This window comes from Podarcis gaigeae (genome assembly GCF_964106915.1).
Source record: "Podarcis gaigeae genome assembly, chromosome: 13".
Lineage (NCBI taxonomy): Eukaryota > Metazoa > Chordata > Lepidosauria > Squamata > Lacertidae > Podarcis > Podarcis gaigeae.
In genome coordinates this window covers 55,522,722-55,550,685 of record NC_139689.1, presented here as the reverse complement: position 1 = coordinate 55,550,685, position 27,964 = coordinate 55,522,722, and the positions used below count along the sequence as shown (strand labels likewise).

Genomic DNA, 27,964 nt, shown 5'->3' with positions numbered 1-27,964 from the left:
CTGTGAGAACAGGAGGCTGGACTGCAGGAGCCACTGGCCTGGTTCAGCTGAAAGGAACACAGCCACCCCCACGGAGAATCCCAGGCTTGTCTTTAGAGGACAGCCCTGGGGCCAAGACCCTGGAACCTGGAGGAGATATTTCTCCCAATTCAGCTCCCCACCCCTCACCCCGGTTCAGGTTGTAAGCCCTTTTAGATTTACTTAACCGGATCGTGTGTTTTGCGGAGAAATCAGCTGTGTGGGAGGAATCCAGGGTCTCAACAGTGAGGCTAATGGCAGAAGTGGAGGGACAGCCAAGGGCCAGGCAGCAACTGGGGAGTTTAAGGCCAGTTTAGGTGTTACTAGGGTAACACTTTAAACAGTCATGGCTTCCCCAACATAATTATGGGGGTTACAATTTGTTCAGGGTGCCAGGAATTGATAGGAGACTCCCTATTCCCCTCATGGAGTTTTCGAGTTTTCTGTGAAGAGGGATGGATTGATCTATAGACTGCTCTAAGAACTGTAGCTCTGTGTGGGCAATGGGGCCTCCTCACAGCTCCTCAGCACCCATCACAAACTACGGCTTCCAGAATTCTTGGGGGTGGGGGGCCATGACTGCCAAGTGGTGTGAATGTGACCTAGGCCACCAGCAGACTTGTCTCAGCCATGATGCTCTGTAACCATCAAACACCAAAGGTGATGCAAAGCAGCTCCCAGCTGAATCACATACCATAAGGCAGGCCTGTCCTTTGGGGTTGGTCCCCTCACTTTGCTCGAGAGAGCAGTTATTCTCTGATGTGGAAATAGTGAGGACCTTGCCTGGAACAGGCTGCTCTGTTGGGGTCCCAAGGGCCTTCTGGGCAGAGAGCACCCAGATCTCATGCAAGATGCTTTGTTCAGCCTGCAGCGCTCGCCAGGCGCGTGTGTTTGTGGCACCCCAAGCCCTCTGTTTCTCTCCCCAGGACACGGGGGACACCCTGGGCAGCGTCCTGCGGGGCTTCTTCACCATCCGGAAGAAAGAGCCGGGCGGGCGACTGCCCACCTCCTCGACCTGCTTCAACCTCCTCAAGTTGCCCAACTACAGCAAGAAGAGCGTTCTGCGGGAGAAGCTGCGCTATGCCATCAGCATGAACACAGGCTTTGAGCTCTCCTAGCCCACGCTCTCAAGAGCTGGATGGGCTCTCAGGGCTATACCTTGGTAAATGGCTGCCTGAGCAGGCTGCAGCTCTGGCCTGGGGTCCGGCGTCGCTCTGATGCCGCTGGACGCAACTCTGCAAGGAGGACCTCCTTGGAAACGCAGCTGGCCTGCCATTAAATGTAGCATCAAGAGCCAAGCCTGTGCATTGTCCTTGGAGGGGGGGCCATGCCCAATGGAAGATTGCACACAGGGCAGGCAGGGTCACACAAACTACTCATGGGCCCTGGGGTGTGTGCCCTGTGGATAATTTTTATCTTGGTCTTGGGCAAACAGTTGGACCTTGCTGTGGGCCAGGCCAGGTCAGACTCTGGCAAAACGCTGTGGAACGAAGGTCGGGAGCTGGCTTTTCCCTCCCACTTTGGCTTCTGAAAAACAGGCTTGAGGCTTCTCAACTCGGGAGCCCCATGAGATTGCAGGAGCTTTCTCTTCATGTTTTTTGTGTTCCTCTCTCTGTGCCCAGGTTTTGTCGCCTGCGACTTTCCCACAGCTTGCCAAACTGCTTCGCATTGACTCTGTCTGAATACCCCCAAATGAGTGCTTCCCGCTATGTGGGGAGCACAGGTTTGTGATGTGGAATTCCTCCCCCGTGGCAGATTTTGCTAGTTGTGAGCCTGCAGCTTGTCAGATGTCGGAGAGCAGCCTTCACCAACCCGGTGCCCTCCTTTCTGACCGTTGGCTGGGGATGGTGGAACCGGGAGGATGGGCCAAGGGCCCATTGGCTGCTGGGAACTCCTCTTAGGGCCTCAGTTGGCAGAGCCCCCTGAAACATTTAGTGGCTGAGCTAATCTGCAGAGGCTCCTGGGCAGCTGAGAGCAGTTCCTTGCTCTAACCTCTCAGGGACTTGGCTATGCCGAATAGCTTCTCAATTTCCGTTCAGGAACAGCAACTCCATTAAACTCTGTAATTGCAAAGGGGTTTGTGCTGAGGTTGCTCGTTATTCATTGCTTGCTCTGTATTCACATTCATTTGTGCACTTGTCCTTCCCAAGCTCCCCTTCCTTGACATCTCCCACAATCCCAGCTGTGCCCAAAGGGAAGAGAAAAAATGTTCCCACAAGGTGATATTTCTCCCCAGGGATCCACCCTTTGCTGAATCTGACTGGACCATGTGCAAAGCACAGGGCATCTTTCAGGGACTGGACTGGTCCTGGTCCTAGTCTCTGCTTTGCCCCAAATGGGTGGATGTCTTTGGAATGAAGAAACCCCAGGAAGCAAGGGAGAAAGGTCACCTTGTGCAGGGTCTTCCTTCTCTCCAAGTGGATTTGTGATCAGCTCAGTCTCCCACCCAAGGAATCCTGGGGATCTGAATATGAGTGGGAAGGAAGGGATTGAACTGTAATCAAATGCAAAATATTTTAAGAATGTTGGGTTTTACTGGTTTTATTGTTTTTCTTTTTGCAGAAGCCCCGTTTAATGCTTTCTAACCTTGATTATTCCACTACTGCAAATCTTTAGCCTTGAGGTGTAAAATAGTTGCTTGTTTTTTAAAATAATTCTAGTGAAGGGCTGGGCCCAGAGAACATTCTCAAGCATGAACGTGTTAACTGAAAACCAAAATCCCCACCTTTTCTTGATTTTACTTTGAATGTTGCAGAAGACTGTGTGTCTCATGTTTTAAATGCTAGACATTAAGCATTCTCTTAATGGATTTGGCAGTATTGCACTACAGAAGTTGCAGGATACTCTAGGGCAGCCTTTTGGATGTTTTGGACGACAGTTCCCAACAGCCCAGATCTGTGCTGGTTGAGGCCCATGGGAGTTATAGTGCAAAACATCTAGAGGATGCCAGTTGGTGAAGGAGTGTTGGGGTGGCACGGGGCAAGCTCTCCAGTAGAATCTCTCCAATAGAGTAGGAATGGGGGGATGACACTATACAGCACCCCCTCCCAGTGGTCCCCTTGACCCTCTGATGAACTGCTTCCTCCATGCATACATTTTCAGAACTGATGTGCAAATTGTGATTGTGTGCTAAATATGTTGAAAGAGTTTGGCTGTTCTAGCCCGCAACAGTTGGGCATGGTGTGGCTTTCCCAAACAAGGAAAGCTATGCAAGCTGTCAGGGGTCTAACATCACCCCCACCCCAAAACAATGCCTTGCACGTCTGTCATGAGGTGGGGAGAGGAAAGTTTGCCATAGGAGATTAATAAAATATTTTATCTTGGCCCTCCTGTATCCTAGCATTTTACAGCATATTCTCCATGTTGGAAATAAACTTGACAGATTGGTTCAATATAGTCATAGGGAGGTGAGTTTCTCCCTCCCCACTTCGTAAAAATTGGCTTCTGTTTCAAAGAAACCTACAGCAGTGTGAGGAGACGTACAACAGAGACTCCCAGGACTGAAGAGGAGGTATGTCTCTGAACACTTCAACAGACCCTGAAGAGGAAGGGTCGGGTATGTTAAATGGCAGCCACTGAGAGGCAAATGAAAAATTGGGAGTCCTGCTGACAAAAGGAAAAAAGCAGAAGCCCTCTGGCAGCTGAGCTGCATCCCAAAGCTCCAATCTGGTGATGCCCACTGCTGCCTCCCACCTCTCAACAGCCGTTTCCAGGATCTCACTGCACAAAGGTTACAATGGCAGAACGTTGCTGTGCTTGAGATGCTGCGTCTCCTGCCAAAGTGTTGATGGATTCAACGATGACCTCAAAAAGAAAAAGAGGACAAGGAAGTGTAACAGAGAGGCTGTGGTCTGCAAGTCAATCTGAGCCAAAGCGCCAAGTGCCTCTGGCAACAGAACACTCTTGCAGAGAAGGGCTCTGCAACACATCAGGCGTGGCATGTGCTTCTCCCCTCTCCTTTTATCAGCACATGTCAATAAATGCAGCTGAAGTCTATTCATAGTGAACGCTCCAAGTTCTCTTAGCAAGCTGGTCTCAAAATGGAGCAAGACTGGAGCCGCAAGCTTTAAATAAGCTTTCAGGAGTAGATTTCAAGAGCTCGGTTTGAAACTGCAAGCAATCTTCCATCTTGTCCAGTCCTCTGTCTGAAAGCCTGGCAGTCCACCTCTTGCACCAAAGGGCCTCTGCTCCCTACTCCCTTCTGGTGTAGATCTTCTCCTGCTTCCCTTCCTTCATTGCAGCATAGCGGGCAAGAACAAATAAGTAGTCGCTCAGTCTAAGGAACGGGAGAAAAAAGCTGTTGTCCATCTCTGTACAGGATAAGAGCTTGTAATGGGCATGTCTACCCTAAGGGTGGGGCAGCATCTAGGGCTGGAAGGAGGAAGATAGAATCATAGAATCATAGAGTTGGAAGAGACCACAAGGGCCATCGAGTCCAACCCCCTGCCAAGCAGGAAACAAATGATCGGCGTGAGCGACGTGAGGGGAGACCTCGCCACCTTCCGGCCTGGGAGGGTCTCAGCAGCCGCAGGAGGATGTCCCTGCGCATGTAGCTAATCAAAAAGGTAGAGGAATGGATGTGCTCCCCCTCCCCCAACTGGCTAGCCAGTTGGGGAAGGCTGACTTAGGCAGTTGCCAGGTACCAAAGTAAAATTCAGCCCCCGTGAGGCCTGCAGTTTCAGTGGAGGAGGCAGGCACCAGCATCTGTAGCAATGGGATATGTCAGAAGGCCACATTTAGCCACAATAATCTGGCTGCTGCATGACCCCCTCCCCAAAACAGGGAGAACAGGAGTCAAACAGGCTGTGAGAAGTTACCTGTGCATGCTCCATGATGACACTACCTACCTTAAAACGGGGCAGGGTATTTGTCCTTTCCAACTGGTTGCAGCAGCTCTCTGCCAGAGAAGGGTCCCTTCCCCATCACCTGCCAACAGCCCCTTTTACCTGAAGATGCCAGGGGCGAAACTTTGGACCTTCTGCATGTCAAGTCTGCATGGAACTACAGCCCTTCCCAAAACACCTTCCACATGTGGAGCAGGGAAGCGCTAGCAATTTGGGTATGCCTACAGGGTGTGCACATAGAGAAAGGACATCTCTTCCCCACCATCCTCTCTCAAAGACCAGCAGACTCCAGATGTCTCCTTCCACTGCCCCAAATCTCAGCTTCCACCCTTCCTCCTCTCCACTTCCCAGCTTAAGCACAAAGTGATCCAGGTGGAGCCTTCCAGGCGTCATTTGACTACGATTCCCATCACCCCCATCAGTGGCCATGCTGGCTGAGAATGCTGGGAGCTGGAGTTCAACAACATGGGCAGGGCATCATTTTGGCTACCCCTGCACTAATCTCCCACTCCCTTTCCTCCAAGTTGTTGGAAGAGAAAAGACAAGACTGTGTGGTCTCCGCAGGACAGTCAGCAAGGCCCATGTGAGTGCCCCAAGGTAGACCAGTAGTTCCCAAACTGGCATAAAATGACTATCAGACTCTGAAAAGCTGGTACCACTGGATCAAATTCATCTGTTGTGTTGAATTAATTAAACTAAATAGTTTCAACTGGATTTTGAATAAAGGGGCAATTAGTTGTTACTGTTTTGAATCTTAGTGTTATCTTCTTTAGTGGGTTATGCAAACTGCTATTTTGAATAGTGCTTTCTATAGGGTTGGGGGGCACTAGGAACCAAGGAGCACTATGGAACCAAAGGGGCAGGGCTCCCAAAATAGATGCAAAAAGGACTCTCATCCTGTCCCCTTGTCTCAGTAGGAGATATCCAGCAAGAAGTACCTTCCCCATCCTGCTCTCCACTAGATCAGCCCCAGAAACCAGCAGGGCCAGTGGCCAGGAAAGGAGGTGCAGAGAAGCCCTTATCTGGTGCCTTGACTGTGTAGACGCATTCCCCCTGCCCCCCCCCCATCCCAGCTTTGTCAAAAGGAACAGTTCCAAGTTACCTGTTCAAAAACTTGGCCACGTCTGCATCTGCTTCTCCCATTTTCACCAAAGGAATCACACTGCAGAAGAGAAAAGGAAGACAGTCATCACTACAGCTGATATAATTGGATCCAAAACCACCTTTCATGCCCCCCATCGGCATGAGTAAATTTTGCCTTGTTCTGCCAGATCCTAAGGTGCCAAAAACATTATTTGCTAAATGCACCAAATTCTCTGCTCCATTTAAAGGGGGGGGGGGAGTACCCACAATTAGTTTGCACTGGCCATTAACGGCTCCTGCAGAAGTCAGGATCTCTTTTGGCAAACACTTCCTTGTCTTGCTGCACAGTACAAACTCTGATCCGTGCCCTCCCCCAGCATTGCTGGGGAGCACCTGTGGTCCTTTCCAAACAATTTTCATGCAAGCCTTACAAGGTTGACATGCCATCGAAGACTGAACAAGAGAGGTTGGCAGCCCAGACAGCTCACTCAGGGCAGCAGGGGGTTCTCATGGCTTTGTCAGTGCAGTTGCTCACTTACCACCTCTCGGCTCGGCGGCAGATGGCTCTGGAGAGATGGAGAGCAGTGCTGCTTTTGCCGCCAGACTGAAATGACATTAAACAAAACATCCAGATCTGCCTTATGCCATGGTCAGGCCCATCCAGCCCCCGTCCATCTGCTCTGACTGATGAGAGCGCCCTGGGGTCCTCAGCAGAGAGCAGTCTTTCCCTGATACTTTTGAGACAGGGCAGGCTGGGGACTGAACCTGAGACCTGTGGAGCTGCAAGCCCTCGCCTGAAGCAGGAACAGGAGCGTTTGCAGCCAATGCAACCATTTTGGCTACCTTTCCACAGAAGTCAGAAGGAGTGTCTGTGAAAACATGCCCTAAGGAAAGTGCTGTGAACTAGCTGTTAGCTGTGATTCCTGCACAGCAGGGGCTGGGTTAGATTAGATTATGGGGTCCCCGCCAGCTCCACAGTTCTATAATTCTGAGGGGAGCCTGAGGGGAGCGATTAGCCCAGGGCCTTACAGCAAGCTTGGGATTTAGGTGGCAGTTAAATCAAAGTGGTTTGTGATGGCCCCCAACTTAGACTGCTGTAAAAAGGAACTACAGAAACTCATGGGTGTCCACAAGTTCTAGCATCATGAGAGGGGGAGGAATCCTTTCCTCTGGTGCAAAAGGGGAGGAATCTTGCTTGGTCTGGCTGCATCAAAGTGTTCCCTGGCACCCCCAGGGGCGAGCAGGATCATTCTCCCTTTGCATCAGCTGGTGTGTGTATTTGGGGGCAGGATCCATGCACCCGAACCCAGAACTAAGCAGCCTGATCAATGGCTCAGAACTTCCCAAAGGCCCCAGCAGTGTGCTTGCCAAGCAGGAACTCTGCACAAGAATCTGGGTGGCTGAGCCACCTGTCACAGCCCTGTGACACTGTTCCTGATGGGAATCTGGCCAGTGGAAACCAAGAGTGGTCTGCCCCCCACCTTCTGTGCTGCAAGCCTCTGCTTTGTGACCTCCTCACAGACGGAGCACAACTGAAGACGCAAAATACCTACGGGTAAAATGAAAGCTGTGAGTGGTGGAAGCTGCTCAGAGTAGTGATCGATCCAGGCCTCCAGCTCCAGAATGGGCTTTTCACTGAACGACGTTCGCTCTGCAGAAGAGGAGACACGACTGAGTGGACCAGCCAACCAAGGAGTCACCCACAAAGTGAAGCCCTGGCTTCTTCATTCCCCTGCTTAAGTTGCAGGATAGGGGCTGCCAGCACATGACGCATCAACCTTGCTAAAATGAAGGAGGCTTGAGCCTGGGTCTTGCGGCCTGTGTGGGTTCCAGTGCTGAGTCCTGGAATACCTCAAGCACCTCTGAGCATGCACAGAGCATTTCCCCCCAAAATGGTTAAAATGCCATCTTGAGTTTTTAAACAGAGTTTAAGTAAGTGGGCAATCCTAACAAGCAGAAGCACTATGGCCAACTTGTGCATTTGGCAACCTAGCAAGTCAGCATTTATTAGAGACATTTATACTTGGGATATATTCATATGCAATGCTTTTAAGGCATGCATCAAAATCTTTGCGGAAAAAGCATTTCCCCCCACTAAGAAACCACAATGGAGGCTTGTGTGTTTCTGTTCCAGGGCATGGTCTGAGGGAGCTTGACATGGCTGAAGCTTGGCAGGTCTGGGTCCAGTCAGACCCTTGCCTAGGGCCCTGCCAGGAAGAAAGAAAGGAATGGGGTGTAAATGCAATAAAAAAACCAATTTAAATAAGCCACATAAACAAAGGTTTCATGGTCAGAGTACTTCCTTCAGTTGTCCAGCAAAACTGATCCCCAAAAGCAATGGCAGCAAAACCATTTCAAAAAGGGCAGCAGTTAGCTTATTTTTAAAAATGAAGATCTATACTAGGTTCCAATTACTTAAATGCGACTCCCTGGCTGAGGATATGGGAGTTGCCACGTTGGAGCCGGCATCCTGCAGCACACACTGGACCTACGGAAACAAAACAGAGCAAAGGTGTTTGGGATGAGCATTATTTTTGCACAGATGGCGAGACATTCAGAAAGCAGTTTTAATTGTCGGTCTGGCCCGCCTTCATGTCTCTGAAGGTGCCAAAGAATGGGCAGAGTTCTCTGACCTAAATCGGAAGAGGCTTTGGAACGCCCACCACCACTGGCTCCATCGGGGATGGGAACCTGTGGTGGTCCTCCTCTGGCAGATGAAGCTGCACTCCAGCTCCTATCAGCCCAGCCAGCACGGCCAATGGGCAGGGATGGTGGGAGGTGGGATCCAGCCACATCTGCAAGAGGACGACAACTGCTGGCTCCCTGCCCTTGCCTTAACTTACACAAGCAGATGGACAAGAGTTAGGCCAACACCTCCACACAAGATGCTCAGTGATAGGATATCCCCAATGACCGAATGCTAGCAACTGTTGCCAGCCATCTCAATTTACGGAATTTATCGCTCCCATAGGAAGCATTGAGGGCTTTAAGAGAGGATAGGACAAATTTAGGGAGGAGAGACTATCTGTGCTCTGCCTCTTCATTCAGTGACACTTCCAAATGCCGGCTGTGGGACACCTCAGGGAGGAGCGGGAGGAGAGCACTTGTGCTTGGAACCTGCTTGAGAGTTTCCTACAGGTGACTGGTTGGCAACTGTGAGAACAGGATCCTGGCTGAGATGGGCCATTAGCAGGGCTCTTCTTCAATAAAAATCTACTAGCAGAGTAGCAAATATATAAATTAAGCAACACACAGTAACAATACAACAACAACTTACAGTCATACCTCGGGTTAAATACGCTTCGAGTTGAGCGTTTTCGAGTTGTGCTCCTCAGCAACCCGGAAGTAACGGAGTGCGTTATTTTCGGGTTTCGCCGCTTGCGCATGCGCAGATGCTCAAAATGACGTCACGCGCATGTGCAGAAGTGGCGGGAAGTGACACGTGCGTGCGCAGGCGTGCCGTTGCTAGTTACGTTTACATCTAGATGTGAATGGGGCTCTGGAACGGACCCCGTTCGTATCTAGAGGTACCACTGTATTATTCATATCCCGCCCATACTGTAAATAAAAAGACCACGAATGAAAAGTCTTAAAGTTTCTCTCGCTGTCTCCTCTTAGCCCAAGAGTTGGACAAGAGGGTCCTGTGGTCTGATCCAGGAAGGCAGTCCTTGTATGCGGATGCTGTCAGTGACGGGGATACAGCTGTTTCTTACCTGGTGAAGGTCCTGCACAAACGAGTGACCTCCTTCACTGCCAAATTCAGCACTTAGCCTGCAGCAAAATAGGAGAGATTTTACCCTGAGATATAGGTAACTGATGCTGTTCGTGTGAGAGATTTACCTCTTGTGGAGGCACTACAAACAAGCCTGAAACCAGTTGAATTGTCGAGTTCCCTCAAAGAACTATTGTGATGTGAGAGCAAGAACATTTCTTCATGAGAGGTGCATGGCCTTCTCATGTTCAGGCAGACAGGAAATTGGTTCAGGGCAGACACAATCTGTTCCTGGCTCTTCATATGAGATGAGACCTGCAGGATTAGACCAGAACATCTGGTCTAGCATCGCTTGCCCTTAAGTGGCCAACCAAGTGCTTCCAAGAAGCACAGAAGCAGAACAGGAAGGCAACAGTCACTCCCATTATTGCTCTCCAGCATGTGGAATTACTGAGGCAGACTGCCTCCCCACTTGAAGGTTCCATAGAGCCATCCTTGCCTAGCAGCCACTGAAAAAGACCCCCCCCCCAAATTGTCCAATGTGGGGGTGAGGGAACATCTCTGACCCTCCAGATGTGGTTGAACTGCAACTCTCCACAGCTGGAATCCAACATCTGGAAAACTACCACAGATTCCCTCTTGGAAAGCTCATTCCAAGGATGGTTTTTTTTGGGGGGGGGGTTGGAATAACCTCCTCCAACATCTGGCAAAAGACTGCAGCACTCTTGCAGGGCGAGATGATGTCCCCTGGAGCCATGAGCTTCAGCCTGTGGGCACAGCCTGCTCCTCTGACATCACCAAGGCAGGACACAAATGGCGAGTCAGGGCTGCGGGCAGCTGTCACAGGGCGAGGCCTCTACTCCAGTTCCAACAGGCTCCTGTCACTCCCTCTCCACCCTGGATCACGCTGCCTGGCAGGTTTCATTTCACTTAATAAAAGGTTTTGAAACTGCTCTTTGTTAATCAGGTAGCAGGGTGGGGCTCAGAATAAGCTTATGCCAGGGAATATGCTGCCTGCTGCCAACCAGCAAGAACAGCTGCTGGGGAAAACGAGAGGCTTTCCTTGCTTCCCATGACAGAACTGCTTTCTTTCATATCAAATTACCACTATTAAATTTATTTATTACCCACCTTTCACCAGCAAGTCCCAGGGTGAAATTCAACAATTTAAAAATTCAGAGTTAAAAAGGTTAAAGCTTATTAATGTCACAGTAATTGGGTGGGTCCTAAAAACCATGTCTCAGGTGCCAAAGGTCCAAAGCCATAAAGTGAAGGTGCCAGATGCACCTGTGGGGAGGGAATTCAACAGCTGAGGGGCTGCCCGAGAAGGCCCTCTCCTCCTGGGCCACCACCAACATCCCAAGTGCCTGTTGATCTTAATATACGGAAGGGTTCTGAAAGGAGGGGGTCTTTCAGGAATCTGGGGCCCGAGTTGTTTAGGGCTTTGAACACAAATGTGATTACTTTGAATCAGACCCAGAAACAAACTGGCAGTCTATTATTCTCTGAAACATTTTTATAAATTGAAGAAATAATTTACAGTCTTTTGGTTACCCTATGGCTGAACTCAGTTCATCGAGTGTTCCCAGGGCATCAAAGATCTGGTCATCTTTTGCTCTCCTCTCTCCAGTGAATGTGCTGGAAAACCCTTTTGAAAACCATGCAAGATGATAACAGTGAGAAAAATATGAAGCGGCTCACACCCAAGTGCCCAAAGCCCTGTTCACACATGCATGTGCAATGATTGATTTCTGTAGCCCCAATGACTGGCAGATGAATGTGGCAACTGACTCCAATGAAAGACCACAGAATTTCTCTGCAGTGACTCATTCGCCCAGGCAAGGAATCACTTGGGACAGTAGGCTTCACAGTATTTGCACTAATACAGTAAAGGTAAAGGGGCCCCTGACCATTAGGTCTAGTTGTGACTGACTCTGGGGTTGCGGCTCTCATCTCACTTTATTGGCCGAGGGAGCCAGCGTACAGCTTCCGGGTCATGTGTCCAGCATGACTAAGCCGCTTCTGGCGAACCAGAGCAGCGCAAGGAAATGCCGTTTACCTTCCCGCCGGAGTGGTACCTATTTATCTACTTGCACTTTGACGTGCTTTCTAACTGCTAGGTGGGCAGGAGCTGGGACAGAGCAACGGGAGCTCACCCCGTCATTGCGGGGATTTGAACCGCTGACCTTCTGATTGGCAAGTCCTAGGCTCTGTGGTTTAACCCACAGCGCCACCCTTACTAATTCAGTATTCCCACTCAAATGTATTATTATTATTAAAAAAGAATCTGAGCAAAGCATCTCATATTTTACAATCTCTTGTGTTTTCTTTTGTTAACAACATGTCACAGGTACATTATAAAATATTTTCCATTTGTTTCTGTGTGTAGATATATATTTGAAGCAGAGAGCAGCAGCCGATTCCAGCAGTCATTCTAAGGCTGTCAAAAATGCCCCTTGTGGCACCATGGTGCTCTCATGGGCCAAGGATAAGCCGGTGGGCCGGAGACCTGCCTCCGCTGGCAGGATGCTGCTACCTTGGTCTCCTGTTTTCGTGTATAACTTGGGGATTTGGGTTGTTTCCGTGGGCTTGGCATCCATGCTGCAGAGGAAGAGGAGAGGGAAAAGGTCCTTTACATTCATTCCCTTTGCATATTCACATGAACTATTTAGTTAAGAAAAAGTAAGACACAACACATGATGCAATCGACTTTCAAATGAGGATCAATGCAACGTCCACCACGAGCGCGTCTCGGGCGCCTTTTAAAAGCCAACCCTGAACGTTTCTGGTTTTGGAAGTAACAGAGGCGCCTCCCCGAATCACGCTTTTCTTCGCGCGCCTCGCCCCCCCCCCCCGCTTCCACGGCGCTTCCCCCGGCTAAGCAAGGAAACGGGCCGCTTCACACGTGACGCTGCAACCCGTGCAAACGGGGCTCCGGCCGGGCCGGCTCACCTGGGCGCCTTTCCGGGCCCGCTCTGCTTCCGGCTCAGGCGCCTCGCGCTCCCGCCCAGGGGCCAGGCCGCCCCCGCCGCGCCCGCCGCCCGCCGCAGAGCGCGCCCGCCGCAGAGCAGAGCCGCCATGGCGCTTCGCTGGCGACTGGCCGGGCGGCGCTTCCGCGGGCGGGTGGGCGGGCGGGCGGGGCCAAGGCGCGGCGCTGCCGGGACGACGCTGCTCGCTCGCTGGTCCGGCTGCTCTGGCGGGGCCCTTGCGGAGGAGATGCGCCCCTGGGTGGTCTCGGCTCCGGGGAAGGTGATCCTGCACGGGGAGCACGCCGTCGTCCACGGCAAGGTGAGCGGGGGGCGAAAGGGGCGCCAGGATCGGGGCCTGGCCTCGGGGGCAGGAGGCGCGCGCCTGACTCCCGAGTGCTGCGCGAAGGGAGACCTCGCCCGGCCCTCCCCGCCTGCTCTTTCCCTGTCTTCGAGGTCTGCTAAAAACACTTTTTGTTGGACAACCTGCCCAGATATGTAGAATGTCGGTGTGTGTTTTCACTTACCATTGATTTTAACTATTTTTGAATGTTTTAAATAGTTGTTTTAAACTGTTTTTACTGATGATAATTCTATTTCTCTTTCCTTTTATAAACTGCTTTGTTTATTTTTATTTTTTACAAACAAGTGGTATATAAATTTTATGAAATAAAAAAAAAGTAAGCAGTGGCTATATTGCAAAGCCTAATTTGGCTTGGGACCTCAGTTAGCTGCCGGAACTCCTCTGCTGACCTCAGTCTCCCTGGACTCCAAAGTCTTCATCCGAGGGAGGCCCTGCTTTCACGTGCCCCCTTCAGGAGGGAGTTTGGGGGGGGGGCGACAGTGGGGAAGCGGTTGCAGTCCCCCATCTTTGCAGCACCCTCCCAAGCAAGGTCTGCTGGCAGCGACTCTCCGACCTTATTGGCAGGCATTTGATGGGCTGTTGATTTTTGCCCTTTGTGTTGTTGATTTTTCAGGGCTTTATGTGAGGGTTTAAGTATTGGACAGTCTAAGTTTTATTTTGTGTGTGTTTTATACTACTTATAAATTCTGAAACTGCATTGTAGGAGGCATTTTAATATAACAAATAATACAAACAGTGCACAGAATAAAAGCAATCCCAGAGGAGTGATGTGTAAAAACAGCATAACATGATTGGATGGGGATGAATTCAGATTTAGGTTGCCCATCAGAACCCCACCCACTAGAGAGGAAGCCCCATTGAATTAAATAGGATTTACTTCTGAGAAGATGTAGTTAGAATTGCCCAATAGAAAACCTGAAAAACAAGAAGGCCTTTGCCCAGTGCTGAAAAGACATGGAAGGAGGTGTGAGCCAAGCCTCTCAGGGAATATGTCGCATGATATGAGGCACCACAAACAGCCTCAGATGAAGATCTTCAGCTCCATTTCCCAACAGGTTATGATGATTGATAATTATTATTTAATGAATGTCTACCCCACCCTTCCTCCCCAAGGAGTCCAGGGCGGCAAACAGGTACACAATTTAAAAACAAAAAGCAGAAACATTCTAAAAATATATTTTAAATATTACAATAAAGAATGCCTAAAAGCAGTTACAGTTTATTTATTTCATAACATTTACATGCCATTTGCTTATTAAAAGAAAAAATCTCAAACCAGTTAAAATCAGAATTGTAGAGTTGGAAGGGATCCCTAAGGGTCACCTAGTCCAAACCCCTGCAATGCAGGAATCTCGACTAAAGTATCCATAGCAGATGGTCAGCCAACCCCTGTTTAAAAACCTCCAAGGAAGGAGAGTCCAGCACCTTCCTTCATGCTTCCGTCCAAAGATCTCGAGAATTCTTCAGCCATCAAATGCCCAAGTAAAGAAAAATGTTTCCAAATTCCTCCTTAAAGCTAATAATGGTGGGCATTCCACAGTCGGGGAGCCACCACTGGAAAGGCCCTGTAAAAACGAAGACGCTTATTATGGCACCAGCTTTTCTGGACTACAGTCCACTTCATCAGAGGCATGGAGTGTTTTCCTGAGCTGCAGGGGTATGTTTGTGTGTAGATTAGTGAAGCTGGAAGGAAATAAAATGCAGAAAAGTGCAGACAGTGATAATTAGGCTATTAACATTCACAAGACCACGGTGATAACGTATTGGTAGGTCAGTTAACACACCTTAGAGTTGGTGAGATGGACCTTAGTCCACAAAAACTTCTGCCATAGCAAATCTGCTTGTTTTTAAGGCACCACAAGACGCATTTATTTCTCCTGTGCAAGTCTAGCATGGCTACCCCACTGGGAATTGTAACATTGTGGGGAACATTAATATTTATTTTTTTGAAAGAGTTAAATCCATATTGAGAGTGGTTGTTTCTTTTTCTCCCTGTACCCGCAAAATGCACTTGGCAATGTTTCCTCTCAGGGCGGCGGGGGGGGGGCGGGGGAGAACCTTTGTCAGCCACAGGTGTAGGCTCCCTTCTAGGCAGGCTTGTCCCCTGTCCCCTAACCCAGGCAGGCTTCCTGGGGCCAGAGGAAAATGGGTGGAGCAACCTAGGCAACGCTGCCTAGATTCCACACACTCACACATCCTCCCCGGGGTCAAGCAAGGGGCCAAGTTGGTCCGAGTTCACAGACCCATTCCAGCCTGGAAGACACACTCCAGGAAGAGTGCAAACCAGGCCTGGTAAGGGTTGTGTCCTGGGGAGAGTCCCAAGGAGCCGGGGGCGGGATCTGGAGGGCACCTGCAGTTCTCTGTGCTGGGGTTTTAGAAAAAGGCCTCCCCATGCCGATCTCTGTGTGTGGTGCCTTCCCTGTTGAAGGTGTGTGTGACTCCTGCATAGCAGGGGGTTGGACTAGATGACCCTCAGAGCCCCTTCCAACTCCACAATTCTGCAATTCTAGGTTGCCCTGGCCGTGGCTTTGAACCTGAGGACATTCCTTCAGATGACCCTTCGGAATGATGGGAAGGTCTTGATACATCTGCCAAATATTGGGACCAGGTTACACTGGGAAACATCTGAGCTGGAGCCCTTACTGGCAGCGTTCCCTGGTGAGCACACTGGATGCTTGGGGGAGGGGTGTTGGGAGGGGGACTCCTGTTCTTTGCTTCAATCTGCAGAGAGCCACAGCTGCTTTGGGAGATCCGTTCCGGGGAGGCCTGAGATGAGGGTCCCACTGCCCAATCTCCAGGCATCCTGTGTGGGCTGCCTGGGGCTGTGAAGCACAGCAGAGAAGCAGGAGCGCCAAGCAGCTCAATGGCAGAGCGTTGGCTTTGCATGCGGAAGGTACCAGGCCAAATCTCCAGGTCTGGCTGGGAATGCCCCCTGCCCAAAACGCTGTTGCCAGTCCTGCCAGCCCTGAGCTTGATGGAGCAAGGCTCTGACTTGGGATGAAATAGCTTCCTGGGTTCCTGTGGTTGGCCTAGTAAAGGCGTTTCTCTGATGTCCATCCTGGAATAAAGCAAAATGTGTCTGGTGGGTCTGTCATGGACCGTTAAGATGCCTTCCTCTCCATTGGCTCTTTCTCCAGCTGGCCTGATTGACTCTCAGCCCCCCAGCCCAGAACAAGTGGAGAAGCTGAAGGAGTTTGTAGGGGCTGCAGAGGGAGCGGCTGCAGCCACACACAGCCTGGCCGTCGTGGCCTTCCTCTACTTGTACTTGTCCATTGCGTCCAAATGCGGGTAAGGCTCTTGGGCACCTCCCCCCACTTGTCGCTGCTTCACCCGTGATTCAATGCATTGATATTTCTCTCCCAGAGAGCCTTGTAGGGCCTAAAAGAGAAGAGATGCAACGCAAGAGTGCCTGAAATGATATGGTTAGGAGAAACCGCTCGCGCAGACTGTGTTAAGAATGTCTCCAGGAAAGGCTCACATTGAGCAAGTCCTGTAAAGAGGACGCATCCTGATCTTCTTGCAGAATTAGGCTTCCAGCTCTGTTAAAGCAGGCCTGCTTCTCATCAGAGAATGGGACCTAATTTGTATGCATGTGGGTGGGTTCCCCAGTGGGGGCCGTTCTGCCCGAGTAAAGTTCCCTTCAACACCACAATGCTGTGTCTATTGAATAACTCCACCACAACCCTTTAGTGGTGTGGCTCTCTCAATTCTGAATCCTGGCTCTCTGCAGTGAAGTGTATGCTGTAAACTGCCCTGTGATTTTCAGGTGAAGGGTAGTACTGTATACACATTCAATAATAATAATAAAATAGTTGGAAGTTGTAGCTCATTTGGGGGTGAGGTGGGGAGCCACTGACCCACAGACCAAATTGGGACCCAGCACAGGTCCCAGTTTGGCATAGGAGGCTGTTTTCCCCAAACCACACTCCCTGCCCCCCCCCCCACCTAGCATCATAGTTGACATAAGGTGTGAGTTGTAGATAGAGACAGGGCTGGATCTATTGCAAAACCTGCCAAAAGCCATCTGGAAGTCACCGCTCCCCAGATTGTTGGCAGTGACCAGCTGTCCTGGAGCAGCCAATACCTGCAGAAAGCAGCTTTGAAGTACCTATGCTCAGCACTTGGTATAGGGTTGGCAAACTTGTTATGATGCCTGATGATGGACAGGTGGTAAAGCAGCTGGTTTATCATCTGACATCATAAGGTCCAGTAATGGCCTGGTTGGTTGTCCTTGCAAGGTGAACCCCTTGCTTCAGGAGCTGCTGAAGGGTCATGGCTCAGTGGGCTAACATCTGCGCTGCATTCAGAAGGCCCCAGGTTCCATCCCCTGCAGCATCCTGGATACAGCTGTTGCTGCCAGTCCTTGTAGACAATACTAGGCTAGATGGACCCAAGGGTCTGGCTCAGTACCTGCAAGCCTCCTCTCTTCCCAGCTTCCTATGATCACCAGAGCCAGAGCAAACAGATTTGTTCTATTGTCTGTGTGACAAGATAATGCAACTCATTCCAGTTCTTCCTTGTTGGTCCTGCTCAGTAAATGATGGAATGACAGGTGGTTTACTTTTTATTTTTGTAATGTTGTGTCTTTCAGGGTCCTTCCAAGCATGGACATCTTGGTGTGGTCTGAGCTGCCCACAGGTGCTGGGTTAGGTTCCAGCGCTGCTTATTCCGTCTGCCTCGCAGGGGCTTTGCTTTCAGGGTGTGGAATCATCAGCAACCCTCTGGGCGAGGGCCAGTCTGTAGCCAGGTAGGAGACCCAGAGAGCTGGGCATTGTAGAGCTGTAGAGGCGGAAGGGTCATCTGGTTCAACTAGCTGCAGTGCAAGCATCTCGGCTGAGAGATGGCCATCCAACCGGGGGGGGGGGGGGCGCATGAAATGCTATTTTATCTGTTCAATTATCTGTCGCAAACAGAAACAAATAGATATCAATAGATATTTTTCTTTGCCTAAGTATAAGAACCTGGAAGAACTGCTTCCAAATACAACCAGCCAACATTATTATTTATTGAATTTATATCACACCTTTCCTCCAAGGAGCTCAATGTCCTCTCCCTCCCCTCACAGCAACCCTGCGAGGTAGGTCAGGCTGAGAGGCAGTGACCGGCCCCCAAGGTCAGCCCGTGAGCTTCGTGGCTGAGTGGGGATTTGAACCCCATCTTCCCAGGTCCCAGGCCACCTCTTAACAACCACCATAGGCAATACTGGTCTGCATGGACAGACGCTGGCATGGTGTGAGGCTGTTTTCTGCCTTCCAGGTGGGCTGAGGATGAGCTGGACTTAATCAACAGGTGGGCCTTCCGAGGAGAGCAGGTGATCCACGGGAACCCCTCTGGAGTGGATAACGCCGTGGGGACCTGGGGTAAGTGCTTTCTCTCTCTGGTTTAACATGAGAAGAGGCTTCTGGATCAGGCCTAAGGCGGGGCATGTAGTCCAGCAACCTGTTCTCACAGCGGCCAGCCAGAGGCCCCAAGTGGGACCCGCCTGCCGGACCTGAGCCCAAGAGCCCTCGCTGTGGTTTCTGGCAACTGGTATTCAGAAGCTTTGCTGCCTGCAGCTGAGGAGGCAGATGGCAGAGACACCATGCCTAGGAGCCATCTCTAGCCTGCTCCATGAATTTGTCTGGTCCTCTTTTAAAGCGTCCAAGTTTGTGACCATCACTGCCTCCTGTGGGAGCGAGTTCCGTAGTTGAGCTACGCACTGTGTAAATCATAGAATCACAGAGTTGGAAGGTACCCTGAGGGTCATCCAGTCCAACCCCCTGCAATGCAAGAATCTCAAATAAAGCATCCATGACATCTAATATTTCCCCCCAGGTCAGTTCACAAGTGACAGCATTGAATGGCTTGCTGGATTTTAATTCCACTGGTATCACCACAGTCTCCATCTGCTACGCTTCTAGAAGCCATGGGGGGGGGGCATCCTGCATCACACGCTAGGGTCTCCCTCACATCCTAGATGAAGCTGCCCCTTTGGAACTATCTGTAGTTATCTTTCTTCAAATATTCAGAATTCCTTTCCTTCTCTCCCTTGCTTTATGACAAAGGAGTGACTCAACGTTGCTCTGTATTGTTCATTGTAAATTGAGTTCTTTGTGCCAGATCATGGACAACAAGACATCTTCTGAAACAGTGTTCCAGTGTTAAGGCTCTTCTTCTCCCCCTCCGTGGAAACTTTTAGGTGGAGCTTTGAGATACCAGTCAGGAAAAATCTTGCCGTTAAAAAGGTAAAAGTTTACTCTGAGTGTTAATGTTTATGCTGCATAAAAACTACTTTTAGTGTGATGAATGTGGTTAATAAGCTGCTCTGTGGGAAGGCTGGTGGCTTTCAGACTATATTTGCCGTGGGTGAGGAGGTCTTCACACAGATGCCGGACAAGTCACCTCTTGGGGCTTGCTCTACCCCTGGGCTGTCTGCATGGGGTGGGGTGGGAGACGCGGTGAACTTACAGGGACACTCCACCCCCCCCACCCCCACCAGCTCTTCGAAATAAATAGTTGAAAGCTCTTTGTGATGGCCACCGCATGAGATGGCTGCAAAAGAGAAATTCATGAAGGAGGAGGCAAAGGCTCTCAGGGGCTCCTGGCCACGATGGCTGTGTTCACCCTCCACTTTCGAAGGTGTTCCGCCTCTGATTCCCGGCTGGGCAGGGCAGGTGAGCAGAGTCCTGTGGCCTTCAGGTGCCGCTTGCAGGCTCCCAACAGGCTTCGGGCTGCCTGTTATGAGAGCAGGAGAGGAGAGCAGGGGGGCCCCACTGGCCAGAGCCAGCAGCCAGGCTCTTCTGGGGCTTTGATGTTTGATGATTCTGTGTTCACCCCCTTTTTGTGGGGAGGGGCGATGATGCAGCTCTAGTGATGTTAAATTCGAGAATAATCTTTTGGAGAATATTCTCAAGAATATTCTTGGTTAATGAGAATGTTAGAGAATTCCCATTTAAAATAGGAGAATAATAATATACATGTTTATTCATGGGTAAACTTGTTCAGATGGCAACCAAAAACTACAGAAAACTTTCTTATTGGTCAGCAGTGTTGACATATAGGGAAACTTGTTGTTTGGCAAAGGAACCACAGTGAAAATATGTAAGGCCAAGCCTACTTGTCACTTGCAAGTATCAAATTAAAAAGTAAAACAGGTTTTATAGTTAAAGTTGAAGCATTCTAAGGTGATGGCACCAGTAATTGTCATGTTAAGGTTTGGTATATAGAAACTCGGTAGTTAAATCATATTTTATTCTTCCAACAGAACATGTACATGTTATAGGACAAGTCAAAAAAATCCTATTGGCATGTTAAGGTTTGATACAAGTAAATTCAGGAATAGGCTATCTTGTGCTTCTAATAGCTCTAACAATAACTGTTTTGGTGACTAAAACACAGCTTGATAAACAAAACTATATGCATACATACACAAAAGAAGCCATTAACATGAAATATATTATCATTATATGATAATATATTTTAGTATATCAATCTCTGGTAAATGGCACCTTGTACCTTTGAATAGCACTGCAAAAACCAGTTACAGTGGTGCCTCGCAAGACAAAATTAATTCGTTCCGCAAGTCTTTTCGTCTTGCGAGTTTTTCGTCTTGCGAAGCACGGTTTCCCATAGGAATGCATTAAAAATCAATTAATGCGTTCCTATGGAAACCGCCTTCAGACCAGGTCCGGGGACAGTCTGTCCCCCGACCTCTTCTGAAGGCCAGCGGGGGGCGAAAGTCTTTGCTCCCCCCCCCCCGCCTTCCCGGGACAGCGGAGAAGTCTCCGCTGTCCCGGGGCAATCTTAAAATGCTGGCGGGCGGCAGCGAAAGCTTCGCTGCCGTCCCCCAGCATTTTAAAAGCCCCGGGACAGCGGAGGACTTCTCCGCTGTCCCGGGGCGATTTAAACGCCCCCGGGAAGGCAGGCAGGGGGGGACAAAGACTTTTGCCCCCCACCGGCCTTTAGAAGAGGTCCTGGACCTCTTCTGAAGGCGGGCGGGGGGCAAAAGTCTTTGCTCCCCCCCGCCTGCCTTCAAAAGCCATCCGGGATAGCGGGAAGCGCTTCCCTGCTATCCCGGACTGCTTTTAAAATGCTGGCGGTGGGGAGCAAAGCCTTTCGGCCCCCGTCGGCCTTCCTGGACCTCTTCTGAAGGCCGGAGGGGGGGAAAAGGCTTTGCTCCCCACCGCTAGCATTTAAAAGAGGTCCCCAGAGATTTCCCTATGGGCTTTCTTCTTGCGAAGCAAGCCCATAGGGAAATTCGTTTTGCGAAGCGCCTCCAAAACGGAAAACCCTTTCGTCTAGCGGGTTTTTCGTCTTGCGAGGCGTTCGTCTTGCGGGGCACCACTGTACTGTATTGCGGGGCACCACTGTAGTGTATTAAAGGTACATTAAAGCTACTTTCTGTAAAAATAAAATAAAATCACACTGTATGGCCAAGGGTATAGAGTTGCTAAGAATAAGGTCACACCAAAATAGAAAAAAGGCTATTATATAGTTGAAATACATACGAATTCAAATGTTCATCAAATTAAATGATGAAACTTTAAAAAAATAAAAAGTTTTCTGTAGCTCACATTTCAGAACTCCCAATGGTGAATGACACAATGCCCAGTAATGTAACGATCAAAAAAATCATTACTTACACTGACAATTTCACAGCTTGACTGATTATTTACTAGATTTTTTTAATGTGGGTTGTAAAACTGGTTCTTACATTAGAATTTACAGTTTGTGGAGAATATTCTCTTGATAATTTTCTAGCAGAGAATATTCTGGAGAATATTCTCCAGAGAATATTCTCACCTCACATCACTATGCAGCTCTGGGTTCGTTTCCCTCTCTGGCACCTAAAAACCTCCACACACAAAGGATCAATGTTAATTCCTCAGCCTTGCGAGATGCTTATAGATGCTCTGACTTTTTGCAAACAAGTGGCATTTAAGGAATAACTTGCTTACTTAAAATTACAAAGGGTTTGAGGACAGAATGCAAGGGGTTTCTTTTTCAGCCGTTGGCCACCCTGATCCCTTCTGCCAATGAACCATAATCAGACTCCATTAAAATCTTTCGTGGGGCGTGAAATTGCTCTATTAGCCGCTAACATCAGGCACTGGTTCATTATTGCAGATGGTATTAGAAAGCAAAGTTATTTTGGTTCACAAGACACAGGCCTTTTGTCAGGCAGCTAAATGGCCTCTGGCGGCACGCTGAGGTAATTCTAACCACACCGTGGCTCCTAATGACGTTTAAGCTTTTGGGTCAAGGTCCCTGTCTTGTGTGAAGTCCTTAATGGCTGCGCAATGGTCATACGAAGAAAGGTGACTGGCATCGGGGGGGGGGCTGGTCCTGGCTCTGAGCCTGCAGAAGGCCCCACGTCCGTTGGTGGGGCGGCATGGGACCCCTCCTTCCTTGAGAGGCACTGCCTGTCAGGATACACCCCACCAGACTCTACAGAAGAGGATGCTCCATTAGCTCAACTAGTGTGTATTTCTACAAACTTTTAAGGCTGAGTTGTAACGTGGGAAGCTGCCTTATTCCGAGTCAGACCTTTGGTTGACCTAGCTCAGTGATGTCTGCACTGACTGGCAGCGGCTCTCTGGGGTTTCAGGCAGAGAGTCTCTCCCAGCCCTGTTTGGGAATGAAGTCAGGGATTGGGCCTGAGACCTTCTTCTTGCCAGGCAGATGCCCTCCCTACCCCTGAGCTCAGGCCTTTCCCCTCTTTCTACCCTGGGATCTTGGAGGGAGAGCCTATGAATACCCTAGAGAAGATGGGCAACCCAATAATAATAATAATAATAATAATAATAATAATAGTAATACGTAATATAATGGTGTTATTTCTACCCTGCCCATTGGGCTGGGTGGCCCCAGCCACTCTATAAGAGCAGAAGGGTCTGCTGGATCTGGCCAATGGCCCACCCAGTCCAGCATCCTCTTCTTACCGTGGCCACCAGGTGCCCAACACGGGAAACCCACAAGTGGGATCCAAGCGCAAGAGCAGCTCTCCCCTCCGGAGGTTCCCAGCAACTGGGATTCAGAAACATGGCTGCCTCCGATTGGGGGGGGGGGCAGAGCGCAGCCCCCAGGGCTGGGAACCACCCATAGTTCCTGCAACCTCACAACATTTGCAAAGGATTAAAGTGAAGTGGAAAAACATGGAGTGAATTGGCTTGCTTGCCCACGTTGGGGAGGAGACAACATTTTTTGACTCTGTTCTCCTTTTTTTCTTAGAGTCCCCACTCTACGGATTTTATTGACCAACACCAAGGTCCCTCGGAGCACCAAGGTCCTGGTTGCAGGGGTTAAAGATAAGGTGCTGAAGGTATTGCTTCTGATACAAAACCAGTATGGCCTAGCAGTTAGAGTGTTGGATTACTAGGCCTGGGAGACCAGGGTTCAAGTCCCACTTGGCCATGACCTTGGGCCAGACGCTGCCTCTCAGCCTAACCTTCCTTGCAGGGTTGTTGTGGAGGGCTAGAAATGAGGATCTATCTATTGGGCACTCCTTGATGGAAGAAAGCTGGGATATAAATACAATAAATAAAATAACTGCCCTTCCATTAATTGGGACTCGTGAGTCCCCCCATGATATTTTGGTTGGAAAACTGGTTAAATGCCGGCTGCATGAGAAAACTGAACTCCAAAGTGTGGTTGTCAGTTAAACTGGAGGGAGGTTTGGAGTGGTATGCCATTCTTAGGAAATCCCTTTTTTCCTCCTGCAGTTTCCTGCCATAATGGAGCCGGTGCTGGCTTCGATTGACGCCATTTCCCAGGAGTGCGAAGATGTCCTCAAAGCAATGGCCGATCATCCATCTCAGGAGCACTACCTTGTGCTGGAGGTGAGGAACCCTTTGTTTCCTCCTCTTTGAAACCAGCCAGGAGAGGCAGGACATCACTGGGAAGAGGCAAAAGCAGATGGGGCAGTTCCAGCTTGCTAAATCCAGTGCGTGTGACTACAGAGTGAGGCTGCAGGTGCAGAGCGGTCGCAGCGAAGCAACCCGAGCCAGCTGTGTCTTCCCCGTGTCCTAATGTCCCTTCAGGTAGCCTGCCACCCTCCCTTGGGTGCAGTGGGCAAGGGTGGTGCCCCAGCCCTGGAGTCAGATTCAGCCACTCGTCTGGTCAGCTTCTGAGCATGGGATGTTGGCAAGGGTGTCACCATCTTGGCTGTGCCATGTTTGGGTCTGGCTGTGCCATGTTTGGGGCTGGCCCCGTGGCTGGGATTTTGCTGTTGGCCAAATCCTGTTCCCTCCCACTTCCCATGTTAATGTAAGGCCAGAAGAAGTTCCTACTGGATCAGCCCAGGGGGCCTGCTGTTCTTACAGTCGCCAGCCAGATGCTCTGAAGGGAAGCCCACAAGCAGAACTCTCCCTCGAGAAAGGGATCTGCAGAAGCACTGCTGCCTCTGACTACGGAGGCAGAGCATAGACCTCATGGGAATTTGTCCATTCCTCTTTTAAAGCTATTCATGTTGGTGGCCTTCCCTGCCTCCTGTGGCAGCAAGTTCCACAGGTTAACAATGTGCTGGTCTCTTTCTCCTTCTGAACAGGAACTCATTGACATTAACCAGCACCACCTGGATGTGATTGGAGTTGGCCATTCCTCCCTGGACAGAGTCTGCCAAGTCACCGCCTCTCACGGGCTGCACAGCAAGCTGACGGGCGCAGGGGGAGGCGGCTGCGCCATCACTTTGCTACGGCCAGGTCAGGAGATGCTGCGCATCCTGGGGACACTCTTATTTATTTGCTTACAAACTTTCATCTGGGGAGTGCATAAGCCCGAGTGTGAGCCAGGGAGTCTTGCCCTCGGTTGTGGAGTCACGAGGCTGCCCTTAGGGATGACCCTCTTGCTGTTTTCTCATCTGTTACATGGGGATAACCACAGTGGCCTACTTTACAGGGGTGGTGTCCTTGATGCAGCTTCATTGATGTGCACAGCGCTTTCCAGAGTGAGATAAGCGAAGAAAGCAAGTCTTTTAATAAGGACTCCTGTGCTGAGTGGTGGAAGTTCTGCTTTGCTGGTCCAAAGTCCACTACCAGCCATCTCTCGCCCTGACCTTTTACTGGTTGAGGCTCTGGAGAGCTGCTGTCAGTCAGAGTCGACAACACTGGCCTGAGTTCCTCCCAGCTCTACAGTCCTCTGATTTTGTGTCTCTAGCCCAGCCATAACGCCTGATTCTGTGCCTTTTCTTGGCAGACACTCCTCCTGCAATAGTGGCAGCCACCACCCAAGACCTGGACGCCTGTGGGTTCGAGTGCTGGGAGACGGACATTGGGGCCCCGGGTGTGTGTGTGCACTCGCCCCCCTCCCTGAAAGCAGAAGTGCAGGCGGTTCTTAGCGGGGTTTAAAGGCGGTGGCAGAGGCTCCTCTTCCTGCTGAGAATTGGTTCCTGGTGCCGCGAGTTCATCACCCTCAGCCGTTGCTCAGATTTGACCGCAGAGGCCTCGCTCAAAATTGTGGGACCCCTGGAGATTTTGGGTCCAGTGCAAGGATTCTGACAGGGCCTGCTTGCTGGAAGCGGTGGTGTCCCCACGAGTTGCTTTGCTGGGCCTGGTTACGCAGCTTGGAAGGGCTGTCACTGGGTGCTGAGGGTGCTGGGTGCTGGCTGTCTTCTGCTTGACTCTCTTCTGTCCTCCTAACTTCAGCAGGGAAGTTGAGACCTTGCCAGAGCACGGCTGCTTTGCTCCCCTGTGCAGATAAGGTAGAGCTTCTCTCATATTCCCTTGCAGGGTGGCGGGAACTACATGCGCTCAGGCATATGTGGAGTTGGGGAAGCACTTGTTTGTAAAGCGGGGGGCGGGGGGTTGATTTTGTTCTGTCTTTTTGCAAGGGACAACTTTTGGGGAGGCTCAATCCATCACTCCGCCCCGCCCCCCCCCCGCAGCCCCCTTCCTAGCTGTTCTCCCGCCCCCCAAAATGCAGTTGATATGTGCACTGGGACCTCAGTTGGCAGAAGAAGGCTTAAGCTCAACTCGCCCCAAATCGCAGCTTTGCAGCTCTTCTGAGGAAGGAGAAATTGGGGGCCCAACCGTGAATGCTTTGCGGGACCAAAAGGAGCCAACATTCTCTCCTCCAGACTTGTCGGCACTACTTCCGTCTTCCATTGGTTTCAGCATTTCCCATAACTTTTCCAGACTTTGGCTCAATTTCCCAGCCTTACTTGGCATTGGGAGATCTGATTGCCTGGTCTCTGGAAGAGTCAGCTGTCTCAGGTAGACAGCCCTGTGGACTCCCATCTCCCAGCAGCCAGCAGGACCCTGCACACTCAGGGATGCTGAGAGTTCGGAGTCCAGCAAGGCCTCGAGGAGACCCACAGGTCCCCCCACCTTGGTCCTAGGCACAGAAGCTGGATGGGTGGGGTGGAGGAGGAGGAGGAGGTGCCCTTGTTCCTAACAAAATGTCCCGCAGTTTGAAATGGAATTGGGGTGAGGGGAAGTGACCTCCTTAGTCTGTTGGTTCTGTACTGCTTCCTAATGATGTGTACACAGAGAGAGAAAGAGAGAAGTAAATTGCAACTTACACAGATTTACCATGTCCGATTTCAACTTTATGTGGTTGAAGGCTGGCCAGTTGAAATTGCAACAATTAAAGTCGCGAAAGAGAGAGAGGTTAAAAGTTCTTTTTGCGCAGGGTTTTCCTGGTCCGAAAATAGCTTTTAAGTTCTATGCCTTGTTCTGGGAGGCTCTTGTGAGATTTCATGGTACCATCCGAGACCTCGCAAGACCTTCCCAGAGTCTGGTGAGCAAGGCAAAGAGCTTAAAAGCCCTGCTTGGAGGATACGACCTGTTTGGTGCACAGGGGCAGTTCAAGGGGCTGGTTTGAGAATGTGCTTTTTTGCAAATATCCACCACCCCAGAAATGTAGCCCCCGTGCAAGACGCAAGTTACCTGTGGGCATGTATGCATATGTGTGTGTGAACACTCACCAGGGCTGCAAGTTTTGATCTGGGGAGCCTGCGGTGAGTTTTCTCCAGATATTGCTGGACTACAAGTCCCATTAACATCCCTATCCATTGGCCATGCATGCTGCAGAGGATGATGGGAAATTGATTCCAGTGACACCTGAAGGGGTTGCCCCCCTCCCTTTAATGAGCAGATTAATCAACCCATATATGTTTCTTTTTGAAGGGAGGAGAGACTCTGCAATTTGAGGGCACACTTTGAAGAGACAGTTTTGATTCTGGTATGTTCCTGCAGTGGAGAATGAAAAATAAAACACTGCAGAGCTATCCTTTGTAATTTGAAATGGTGACTATTTTGTTAGTTTGTGGGTTGTTTGTAATTTTTTTTTTTGGGGGGGGGGAATAACCTGCCCACCAAAAAACAATGGGGAGGAAACAAACACCATCCAGACAGGGATCTGCAGCAGGTGGGCTCTGCCCTGCTGCCCCAAAGCTTTTTGCCCTGATAAAGAGACGGGTCTGTGACAGGTCACACTCACTTCCCAGAAGATGAAAGAAGCCCGGGGGTCCTCTGTCTTGGACCCGGTTCTCACCCACAGAGAGGAACCGATCCATGAAGTGGAAGTCCTGGGAAGCTTGGAAGGAAGTGATCATGTCCTCCTGGGTTTCATGATACAGAGGCAAGGGAAAGCCGATTGTAGTCAGACATGCACTCACTCCGGACTTTAAGAAGGCCAAATTTAAAAACTTAAGGAGCTACAGGGTGAGATCCCACGGTCAGAAATACTCAGAAGGGAGTCCAAGATGGATGGGAGTTTCTAAAAGGAGAAATATTGGGTGTCCAAATGCAGGCAATTCCAGCGAGAAAGAAAAGTGGGAGGCATTTAAGGAAACCGGTGTAGCTGCCTAAGGAGCTTCCAGATGAGCTGAGATTGTGGAAAATCACAAAGAAGGAGTATACACAAGTAGCCAACAGTTGCAGGACGAATGTCACGCGGGCTGAAGCTCAGAATGAGCACAGCCTTGCAAGAGAGCCAAATAAACGTCTTATTTTTAACCTATGTTCAAAGCAAGAAGAGGAGCAAACAAGTGGTAGGTCCT

The 27,964-nt window shown here is 50.2% G+C and overlaps 3 protein-coding genes across 9 annotated transcripts in view; 2 read left to right on the top strand and 1 right to left on the bottom strand.

Annotated features, from left to right (window-relative positions):
* UBE3B (ubiquitin protein ligase E3B) overlaps positions 1-3,344 on the top strand; it is a 31,820-nt gene extending 28,476 nt beyond the window's left edge. For all 5 annotated transcript variants that reach the window (XM_083710092.1, XM_083710089.1, XM_083710090.1 and 2 more), the window contains one exon: positions 945-3,344. In XM_083710092.1, coding sequence (XP_083566218.1) covers positions 945-1,136 — 192 coding nt within the window. In that variant the 3' untranslated portion in view covers positions 1,137-3,344. The remainder of the gene's footprint in view (positions 1-944) is intronic.
* Positions 3,316-12,737, bottom strand: MMAB (metabolism of cobalamin associated B; the record flags this gene model as incomplete). 2 transcript variants are annotated; one of them, XM_083710170.1, is made up of 9 exons in its annotated part: positions 3,316-4,294; positions 5,965-6,024; positions 6,485-6,549; positions 7,499-7,596; positions 8,361-8,433; positions 9,659-9,716; positions 11,212-11,305; positions 12,194-12,258; positions 12,610-12,737. In XM_083710170.1, 9 exons carry the CDS (start codon positions 12,735-12,737, stop codon positions 4,210-4,212), a joined length of 726 nt encoding a protein of 241 aa, XP_083566296.1. In that variant the 3' UTR covers positions 3,316-4,209. The 2 variants fall into 2 exon arrangements, with proteins under 2 accessions (XP_083566296.1, XP_083566297.1); XM_083710171.1 differs by lacking the exons at positions 6,485-6,549; positions 12,610-12,737 and having other exon boundaries at positions 12,194-12,337.
* A 55-nt stretch (positions 12,738-12,792) lies between these two features.
* MVK (mevalonate kinase) lies at positions 12,793-27,207 on the top strand. 2 transcript variants are annotated; one of them, XM_083710155.1, is made up of 10 exons: positions 12,793-12,945; positions 15,498-15,645; positions 16,125-16,275; positions 17,579-17,734; positions 18,244-18,347; positions 19,166-19,211; positions 23,197-23,287; positions 23,688-23,804; positions 24,512-24,665; positions 25,159-27,207. In XM_083710155.1, exons 1-10 carry the CDS (start codon positions 12,874-12,876, stop codon positions 25,308-25,310), a joined length of 1,191 nt encoding a protein of 396 aa, XP_083566281.1. In that variant the 5' UTR covers positions 12,793-12,873; the 3' UTR covers positions 25,311-27,207. The 2 variants fall into 2 exon arrangements, with proteins under 2 accessions (XP_083566281.1, XP_083566282.1); XM_083710156.1 differs by lacking the exon at positions 25,159-27,207 and adding an exon at positions 24,862-25,150.
* Positions 27,208-27,964: the final 757 nt, after the last annotated feature.